The sequence below is a fragment of the Mytilus galloprovincialis genome, chromosome 6 (genome assembly GCF_965363235.1).
Source record: "Mytilus galloprovincialis chromosome 6, xbMytGall1.hap1.1, whole genome shotgun sequence".
Lineage (NCBI taxonomy): Eukaryota > Metazoa > Mollusca > Bivalvia > Mytilida > Mytilidae > Mytilus > Mytilus galloprovincialis.
The window spans coordinates 21,557,719-21,569,186 of record NC_134843.1 but is presented as its reverse complement, the minus strand read 5'-3'; the positions used below and the strand labels follow the sequence as shown (position 1 = coordinate 21,569,186).

Genomic DNA, 11,468 nt, shown 5'->3' with positions numbered 1-11,468 from the left:
CAAATCAGTTCTAGCTAGAACAGTTCTAACCGAGAACTGACTAAAAGGTGTCAGGCTGACAGTTCTACGTACTGTTCTAGAACAGTTCTCCTGACAGATTTAATGAGAGGTTAGAATTAAGTGATCTCCACTGTAATTCTTAATATCAGTTATATATCTTTGAAATACATGATATTTTTAGCTTTACTTGAATGTTAACAGTTGGACCAATCTAGAATGAAGGGTGATTGAATAGATTTTTAGGATAATAATGGAAAAAATGTTTTTGCTATTTATATTTGTCTAATATGTCTTCTTGTACAATGAGAAACAAAAGTCAGTTATTACTCCTGAATGGCAGGTGGCGCCTCAGCTAATGCGGTCCTATCAAATTCCTACTGATAAGAAATACACATAGAGAAAGATAGATAAATAATGCCATCAACATGTTGTTCTGTTCCTCAATGTTCTAATCGTGGGGGTCATGTTTTTCCAAAAGATGAAAAATTAAAAAAGAAATGGATAAAAGCAATTAGAAGAAATTCTGACAAGAATAAATATTGGAAACCATCAACAACAAGTGTTGTTTGTAGATCCCACTTCAAACCAACAGATTTCATATTGGAAACAAGCCGTGGTAAGTTTATTTTGTTTACATTATTGATGACATTCTTTGATAAAGAAAGTTATTTTTATTTGCAAGATTTAATGATGTTAAACAAACATTTTTTGTAACTGATAAATAAAGATACACTGCAAGTATTAAAGTAACTTCTTCAACTTTTATATTAAGAAAAGGGATGTCTCTACACTTTTTAAAAAATTGAATCTTAATATTTTCGTTATAAAAAAAAAATTGAGCTTTCAAAATACTTTATAGAACTGAAAAGATTAATACTAGTATTTAGAAAAAAAAAAGCAAAAATAAAATAGCATCATACTGATATTGTTTAAAAATATATTTTAGGTACAGAAACATTGGTCAAAAGACTTAAAAAGGAGGCAGTTCTAAGCGTCTTTTTGTGGACAAATACTTTGGCATCTCCATCAAGTCTCCAGAGAGCTACACGCAAAACAAAAAGAGAAGAAAATAAAAGTGGTTTTGACACTGATAGTGATACTAGCTCTGAAGAAAACAATAGAACTGAATGGAACGAAGAGTTGGATCCCTTCGATGTTGGAAGTGAAATTTATTACACTGCAGAAAAAATTGAGGACAGTGAATCAAATCTTGAATATAATAAAACAGCAACTTCACAAATCCAGTTGCTGACTCAGTTTCACAAACACGGGCAGCATTGTGTGTTGAAAAGTTTGCAGATGACCCTGCTGGTATGAAGTTTTATACTGGATTACAGTCCCATTATGATTTCACATTCGTATTAGCGTCTTTGGGAAAAGCTGCATATAAACTCAACTATCTTTATTTTAGAAGTGAACAGCTTTCTGTACAGAATCAGTTTTTTCTTACTCTTATTAAATTACGCCAACACAAAACAAATTTCGAGTTAAGCAGGTTATTCAATATTTCAGAAACTGCTGTTATCAACATATGGATTACATGGATTAACTTCATGTATCATCAGTGGAAGGAAATAAATATATGGCCAGAAAGAGATGTAGTCAGATTTTTCAGTCCTTACAACTTTAGACGTCAATTTCCAACAACCAGAATAATAATAGATGGAACTGAGTGTCCGATTAGAAAACCTAGATCACCTATTGCACAGCAGTCAACCTTCTCAACATATAAAAATCGAAACACAATCAAAATATTAGTTGGAGCAACACCAGGAGGACTTGTGTCATATGTATCCCCTTCTTATGGAGGTTCCACAAGCGATAGGCAGATTTGTGAACGGAGCCTTTTAATGACAAAATGTGACCATGGGGATTCAATCATGGCTGACAAAGGCTTCAATGTTCAAGACTTGTTTGCCCCATACGATGGTTCTATCAACATACCGACTTTTTTTCGTAAAAAGAATAGAATGACATGTAAATCGGTTATGAAGGATCGGAAAATTTCAAGCAAGAGAGTGCACATAGAACGCATTATAGGGCTAGCTAAGACTTTCAAAATTTTAAAGGAGCCACTGAACATAGCTGAGACAAAGCTTGCTACAGAAATAACATTTGTTTGCTTCATGTTGTGCAATTTTAAGAACTGTATCATTCCAGCAAATGCATGAGAATACATGCTTTTTATTTGGTTTAAAAACAATGTCTTTTCAAAATAGAGATTGATAAATACTGTATACATGTATATGTCAATCTATTTTTATCCATTTATTGAATGAATAGTTTTCTTATTTTCATTTTTAAGTAGTTAAAGCATATATTGAATTTACAACTGTCAACTAGTTCATACATTGAATTTATTTATGAACTTGTATAGCTGACTATATGGTATATGTTTTAATCATTGGTGAAGGCTGTACTGGGAACTATGGTTGTTTTAAAATTGCCATGTTAATGTGGTCTCTTGTTGAGAATTGTCTCATTGGAAATCAAACCACATCTTCTTATTTTGATATTGTCAATGTGTTTTGGGGTAACTGCTTCATTAGTGATAACATCAGCCATCTTGTCCATATTCATGATATTAATGCATTCTATAGTCTATTTGTTTGGTTTTTTTTTAACAACCCCAGATTATAATAAATAAATAAATGCATAGATAAAATTCATCATACATTCTTGGTTTTAATATGATTTGTATCTAAAGATAACAGAATAATCAAAGATAATTTACCAACAAATAATCTGCAGTGATTATCCCCATATAATCTTACTACATACATTACATCTTAAGATAAAAACAAACATATTGTTGTCAACATGGGGTTTTAGTTTAAAGACAATATAACCAATTTATATTTTTCATTCAAATGAATATTTATCATAATCTTTATTCAGAATTTTTTTAAGAATAGCCTTTCGGAAATATGTTTTATAAAAATCTTCCAGTTTTTCGACCATATATTGAATAAAAATGTCATCTCGTTTGATGTGTATATATTGTACTTCTTGCAATGTAAACACTACAAAGTGACAGGTTTTAAGATTTGTACAAAACATCTGTCCTTGGACTTGATAATAATAATTATGAGATTCATTAAGCATAAGCTTCCTGTCATTATATAAAAGAAATGGTATAGTCTTAGGTGATATCATTTTGTCTTTTGCTACAATTGGACATTTAACTTCCACCACTGTGTCGTTGATAATCCCATCTGGGGATGCTGCAATGAATGGATGTGACTTACTGACATATATTCCACAGTTTAAAGGAGAACGTCCATAATCCTGTTCATACTTTGACAAAGCTGACTTTTCATACTTTTGCCCATGTAATATGGGTGCGGTTTTCAAATTAACAATTTCTGTCATTGATCGAGCCAATTTTTCGAAATCTGTTCTGTCCGTAGCTTTACATATTCTACCAAAAGATGAGGATTGCAATCGTTTGCATCTCTCTTCCTTCCACCTAGGATTTTTTGCTTGACCTGATGTAAAAGATTCGATCTTAGAAATTTCTTCATCAGTTATTGTACTGATACAATTATCTCTTAACCACTTGTCCTCTGGGTGAAATTCAAAATAGTCATGGTCTGTAATAACTCCATAAATGTTTGCTGGTGGATACAGTTGAACAATAGGCAAGGTTGAACCATATTTGTGACTTAAACAGATATTTCGGAAATAGTCCTGATAATTTGAGGTATTCTGTAAAGCTCTTGGTCTTGGGTCAAAATTTACATTGCTAGCCCTAACTACACTTACTGATAAGTCACATGCCTTTATAGGGGATCCTTTAAAACGTTTGCTTTTGTGAAAAGTTTGTAATCGCTGAGTGCAAGTTTCTTCTGTAACAATTTCACCATTGCTAGAGAAGTAGTATAAAGCTACATACATGCTTGCAGTGAGCATTTGGACCCATTCCGGCAGCGCATTCACATTGACTTTCAAAAATGCTACCATCACAATCAATTGATACGTCTACATTATATGTTACTGACTTTTTCATCTGGGCACGGCATTCACTTTTCACATAAAACATATTGTTTTCAGTTGCTAGACGAATATACTTTAGAAATCTTTACTTGTATAAATTGGTTGCATCACAATCTAACGACTTATCCATTTGTTCCAAGTATGTTTCAACTGCACCCATTCTGAAGTCCACAAATTCAGTTTCAGTATACATATCTTTATACTTATACAATTCGGGTAAGCTCATTAAAAAATCCTCACCAAGGTCTTCCTGTCCCCCAAAATCTTGGTTTCTATCATAAGCTTCCAATCTGAAAAGTATTTAAATAGAATTTATGTATTTTAAGCATATTTATTTATATAATCACACTGTATAGTAAATAAAGCTTTAACATTTTCATGTGGATGAAAAGGAAAAATTAATTGAAATCATGGACTTATTTCCTAAAACATTTACTTTATACACACTATTATTCAACATATTGTTTACTTTTAAGAATATAAAAATATATGTTTTATAATAATCACCTTTCAATGAGTTCTCTCTTCCTCACTGATAATTTTGCTTTTCTTTTCTTCAATTCTTCTTTTAACTGTGGTAAACTCCAAGATCCATAATTACTGGCCATACTTTATATTAAAACTTAACTTTATCTTATCTACGCACTTTCTTATAGTTGTTTAGCAAGAGTGTAATGAAAGAATAATTAGATTCATTTATTTATATCATAGACAAATACACATGTTAATGTAGATAAACATTGCAAATTGATCATATGTCTGATAAGCCGGAAACTGATGATAAGGACCGCATTGGCTAGTGCGCCACCTGTGATGATGAGGAGATAAATCTGACTTTTGTTTCTCATTGTTTCAGAGTTGATTGAATAATACATTCTCAAATGTGTACACTTGTATTAAGTCTCTTAAACAAGTATGAAACTTATTTACATGTATAAATTCAAAATGTGTTTATAAATATCTTACATGTATTGCATTTGTGTTTAATCACTGAAGCCTTTTCAAAATTTGGGCAAGTTTTTCATATTACCAAGTATTTCCCACTGGGCTGGGCAATACTCATAAAACCCGGGTTTTTGTCACCCCTGCAACATACTAATATTTTTTTCATTCGTTCCTTCTTCCAATTGATAATTACGTACATTGTTGCATTTACATGATCAAGTTCTTGTGCATCTATGATCGTGATGATATGACTCCTTTTTGTTTAAAGTCATTATGTTGAAATTTCCTCTTTCTAAAAATGTATGGAAAAAAACGGTCCATGTCGAATTCATGAAAAAAGTCGCACTATGGAGAAAAATATCAACTTTAAGTTTTCTGTTCAGTATTGATCTGTTGAATGATGACCATAAAAATCGAGATGTCTGACCTACAAATACATAAAACTAAAAAATTATCAGTGAAGAGAAATACAGCAATAAAGAGCTATTTTATCATGTTTATGAACATTTTGATAAACTTACATTTGAATATTCATTGTTAGTACTCTTATTTTAGTGCTTTGTGCCTATGATTTACATATTACCGGTTGTTGTTTGGTTCCTTGTTGCAGACTTTTGAGTTAACCAAAAAATTAACAAATTAATGTTTACAATTTGTTCAAATAGTATGCTGTTATAAAACCACTGTCGGGTACAGAATTTGCTCAATGTCAAAGGCTGTACAGTGAACTATTTTTGTTAAATTAAGGGGGCTCGCGGGTCGAAATCCTTTTTTCCCACTTAATATAGGATTTCACTATATTTTTCTATTTATGAACTTTATCAAATACTTAATTGAAAAAAAGAATAAAAAATGGGGTCTCCATTCATTTACGCTTACAATCCACCTTCGAAAGTAGCATACTTTTTTTAAAGGTACCTTTTTCTGTTAACTAATTGGCGAAATAGAGGTAATATCGAAATAAAAATAAACTAAATTATATAAATCGCTTAAATTTTAAAATAGTTTAGTTTAAGTACAGCTTATTTGAAAATGATAATAAAAAATATAGGTCACCGATGAGTTAAAAAAGATATTACAATTATAATGCCAAACAATGACATTTTTACACCAAAGGAGATAATTTGGAGCTTTTTCATTGATATATTCATTTTAAAAGTCATATGGGGCCAAACAAATTGATTGTTTTTAATGATGTTTTTACCATATGATAAAGTAACAATTAATAAAGTTATTAATAAAATAAGTTAAGAAAAAATTAAATTTAATATTATTCTGAAATTTTTATAAACTTGAGCCTCATAAATGTTATTTGATCTCTATTGGAGAATAGTCTCATTAGAAATCAACCCAGCCATATTATGCCTGTCTAATATCAGGTGCTTGTACATAGTTCAGTGGTTGATGTTGGAGCATATCCGTCATTTTTGTTTTTCATAATTTTTTGTTTTCATAAATTAGCCTAATATTTGAAGTTTGAATTGATGCTTTGTTTCAAATTTTGTTAATGTTGTCTTTTATAGATTATTATATTATGTATAGGGTATGGGTTTTCCCATTACTTACAGGTCATTATTGGCCTAATAAGTAATTACAATGCTTACATCCACTTAATTGAACTATGATGGATAGTTTTCTCATTTATCGTACCACATCTTATTTTAATAAATATTTAATCATTATTCAAAGGCAAAACCTTTTATAACAGTGGACTTACCATTTAGGCTTTGTTGACCTCTGTAAATCTTTTTTTGTTAATAATTTCTTCTGTTTATAGTTTCCCGTTATCTTAAGTGTTCTTGCCCTACACATAAAAGGTTAAACATTAGCACTTAATGACAAAACAAAAACTTCTATAACATAATTAGTAGACAACTGAAAATTTTGCATTTTGTATATAACGTCGACTTGCTCATCATTCTTGGTGTTTAATATTATCATTATTCTCTGAAAATGAGGTCACAGTAAAGTTAACCTTGGTTGACAGACATCTACTTTTTTTTATATGACACCTTGCAGTCATTCTGTACAACATCAAGTAGACCCATGCTTATAATATCTGATAAAATGACAAAACCAAGAAAACTTAGCATTGACCAAAGAACCATAAAATGCGGTCATGGTTATATGAATCTGCCAGACAGACATGCACACCTTACAATTGATACATATCCACCAAATATAATCTACCTGTAACTTTAACTTTAAAATTAAGCATATGATAAACTGACAAAACAATGCAGTGTTTCATTGACGAATGAACCACGAGAATGAGGTCAAGGTCATATAAAATATGGCGGACAGACATGTGCATCTTACAATCATTCCATTCACTAAATAAAGGGGCCTTATTGCTTACAGTATCCGGAAAATAGACCAAACCACAAAAACTAAACATTTTCATAGTTCCTTATACCCTGCCACATTCATTATGTATGTGCTTGTTCCAAGTCAGGAGCCTGTAATTCAGTGATTTTCGTTTGTTTATTTGTAACATATCTGTTTTCCATTTTTGTACATAAATTAGGTCGTTAGTTTTCTCGTTTGAATTGTTTTACATTGTCATTTATGGACCTTTTAAAGTGACTATGCAGTATCGGCTTTGTTCATTGTTGAAGGCTGTACGGTGACCTTGAGTTGTTAATTTCTGTTTCATTTGGTCGCTTGTGGAGAATTGTCCAATCATATCCCATTCTCTTTTTTTCTATTGTCCAAATTGAATGTACTTTGAAAATAAAGTAAGATGAAACTTCTCAGTCAGACATATGCACCTTGTTGACCTTTTGCTAATTTGAAAATAAGAAAATAGAAAAACTGGCTAAAAAAACAAAAAGGTAACATTAAGCAATGAAACATAAAAATGAGGTCAAGATTGAATAAAACATGACAGACCATCATATCGGGGGCTTTTATAGCTGACTATACGGTATGGGCTTTGCTCATTGTTGAAGACCGTACAGTGACCTATATTTGTTAATATCTGTGTCATTTTGGTCTCTTGAGGATAGTTGTCTCATTGGCAATCATACCACATCTTATTTTTCATATAACATGTACATCCCTAAAAATTTCCATACAACAAATATACTAGACATGTTGCATAAAACATGTACAATATTAGAAAACCCAACCAAAACTAATCTGCAAATAGGTCAGTGTACATGGCATGATCAGTTGTTCACGTATGAAAGTTATTGCCTTTAAATGGCAATGTTTTTACATTTGTAAATGTACAGCAAAATATGAAAAATAGAGAAAGAAATTGAAAATTGTAAAAAGGAAAAATGATCAACAAAAAATTAACTGTACCCTCGGACTTGAAGTTTTTCTTTAAAAAATACTCCTTAAATAACTATGCAATATAAATTTTAGAAACATGTCCTTTAATAAAACAGTGCATATATCTTTTTCGCAGTAAGGCGAGTGAGAAAGATCTTACTCATGATACATATAGTTCTGAACAAATTATCTAGAAAAATTTGCCAACCGGTGAAAATGATCCCTAGTTTTGAGTCCAGAAATCAGTTGTAAATGGTGCAAAAACCATTGTATAGCAACATAGTATTTTCTGTAGAACAATACCAAGAGTTAGAAAGACATATTCGTATTTTTTTTTCTATCAATTTGCTATTCAAAGTTTCTATCAATCAAGGACAATGACTACAATAACAACTGGACTGATGATTTACGATTGCTGATCACTTTTGATTTTGAAGTAATTCTCTGTCTATTAAGGATTTTAAGATAATAGGCCGTATTTTAACCTATAACTGTTTACTTTTACAAATTGAGACTTTGATGGAAAGTTGTCTCACTGGCATTCATACCACATCTTCTTATATCTATATAGAACAGAAGCTGATCGATGTTACCGGGACTATATTCTATCTGTACACGCCATATCACAAGTTCGTTTTTTTTCATACTTATACACTATTCACTCGTTTATTCCTCAGGTATACAATTTCTTATTGACATGACTGATATTATAACCATTGTTTTTAATTTTTTTAATCTTTATACTTTAATCTTTATTTTAATTCAGAAAAGCTAATGGCGACCAAATTTGCTTTAAATTTATTTCATCATTATGTTTTTGTTATTGAGGTCATATAAATTCTATTTGTTCATGTTTTCTAAAAATCTACCATAAAAATACAAAACTTAAACACTGTATAGTGATTTAAAGTTATTACGAATAAAATTTAAATAGGTTTAAAATTTGTTTTGTAATTTAGCTTCTTTTTGTTTATGAAGTTTTAGGGGGAAATCACTCTTAACTATAAACCTTTCGTACCAACAGTTACTTGCAATGCACACAATATTGTTTATTATGAATACAAAAAATAACCACATGAAATAAGTACAAAATTACAGCTAAAAATTCTCAAAATAGTTATGTATATGATTCATAAAACATACGTTGAAATTTAGTGTAAACATCAATTATTTTCAAAAGTTAAATGACGGCTCCAAGTTCGTACTACGGTTGGTACGGTAGCAAATCGGGAAACCTCTATTACTACACTCGTTCCAATTAATAATTAATTAGTCTTTAAATACCACGGGTATGGTGGTGGATGTAGATTATAAACGTGTATTAGTCTTTATATACCACGGGTATGGTAATGGATGTAGATTATAATGGTGCATTAGTTTTTATATACCACGGGTATGGTGGTGGATGTAGATTATATTGGTGTATTGATGTTTATATACCAGGGTTAGGTGATGGATGCAGATTATAATAGTGGATTGGTCTTTATAAAACACAGGTATAGTGGTTGATGTAGATTATATTGGTGTATTAGTCTTGTTATACCACGGGTATGGTGGTTGATGTAGATCATATTGGTGTATTAGTCTTTATATACCACGGGTATGGTGGTGGATGTAGATTATAATAGTGTATTGGTCTTTATATACCACGGGTATGGTGGTGGATGTAGATTATAATAGTGTATAAGTCTTTATATACCACGGGTAATGTGGTGGATGTAGATTATATTGGTGTAGTAGTCTTTAAATACCACGGGTATGGTGGTGGATGTAGATTATAATCGTGTATTAGTCTTTATATACCACGGGTATGGTGATGGATGTAGATTATATTAGTGTATTGATGTTTATATACCAGGGTTAGGTGATAGATGCAGATTATAATAGTGTATTTGTCTTTATAAAACACAGGTATGGTGGTGGATGTAGATTATATTGGTGTATTAGTCTTTATATACCACGGATATAGTGGTTGATGTAGATCATATTGGTGTATTAGTCTTTATATACCATGGGTATGGTGGTGGAAGTAGATAGTATTTGTGTATTAGTCGTTATATACCACGGGTATGGTGGTGGATGTAGATTATAGTCGTGTATTAGTCTTTATATACCACGGGTATGGTGGTGGATGTAGATTATAATACTGTATTGGTCTTTATATACCACGGGTACGGTGGTGGATGTAGATTATATTGGTATAAGTCTTTATATACTACGGGTAAGGTGGTGGATGTAGATCATATCGGTGTATTAGTCTTTATATACCACGGGTATGGTGGTGGATGTAGATTATATTGGTGTATTAGTCTTTTTATACCATGGGTATGGTGGTGGATGTAGATCATATCGGTGTATTAGTCTTTATATACCACGGGTATGGTGGTGGATGTAGATTATATTGGTGTATTAGTCTTTTTATACCATGGGTATGGTGGTGGAAGTAGATAGTATTTGTGTATTAGTCGTTATATACCACGGGTATGGTGGTGGATGTAGATTATAGTCGTGTATTAGTCTTTATATACCACGGGTATGGTGGTGAATGTAGATTATAATGGTGTATTAGTCTTTATATACCACGCGTATGGTGGTAGATGTAGATTATAGTCGTGTGTTAGTCTTCATATACGAAGGATATGGTGGTGGATGTATATTATATTGGTTTATTAGTCTTTATATACCACGGGTAGCGGGGTGGATGTCGATTGTAATAGTGTGTTAGTCTTTATATACCACGGGTATGGTGGTGGATGTAGATTATATTGGTGTATTAGTCTTTATTTACCATGGGTATGGTGATGGATGTATATTATATTGGTGTATAAGTCTTTATATATCACGGGTATGGTGATGGATGTAGATTATATTGATGTATTACCACGGGTATGGTGATGGATGTAGATTATATTGGTGTATCAGTCTTTATATACTAAGTCAAATAAATACATATACATGTAAAATGTAATTTTATTATTCTTTTATTCAGAATATATATGTGGTTTTTAGCTTGATTTTGACCAATGCTTATATTCCAAATATATATGTATATGCCTCTATTATTGTTGTTGTTACCAATTATGTAAATCAATTGTATCTGATTTAATGCCCTTTATGGTCCCAGTTATTTGGGAAATAAAAATATTCTAAATTCTCTACCACAGGTATGGTGATGGATGTAGATTATATTGGTGTATTAGTCTTCAGTTACCACGGGTTTGGTGGTGGATGTAGATTATATTGGTGTA

The 11,468-nt window shown here is 31.4% G+C and overlaps 1 protein-coding gene across 1 annotated transcript; it reads left to right on the top strand.

Moving 5' to 3' along the window:
• The first annotated feature begins 420 nt into the window (after window positions 1–420).
• LOC143078039 (uncharacterized) lies at window positions 421–2,172 on the top strand. Its single transcript, XM_076253047.1, has 2 exons — window positions 421–616; window positions 947–2,172. Exon 2 carries the CDS (start codon window positions 1,314–1,316, stop codon window positions 2,169–2,171), a length of 858 nt encoding a protein of 285 aa, XP_076109162.1. The 5' UTR covers window positions 421–616; window positions 947–1,313; the 3' UTR covers window position 2,172.
• The last annotated feature ends 9,296 nt before the right edge of the window (window positions 2,173–11,468 follow it).

Excerpts from the sequence above, each read along its gene's own strand:
- LOC143078039 (XM_076253047.1), top strand. The coding sequence starts at position 1,314 with ATGAAGTTTTATACTGGATTACAGTCCCATTATGATTTCACATTCGTA.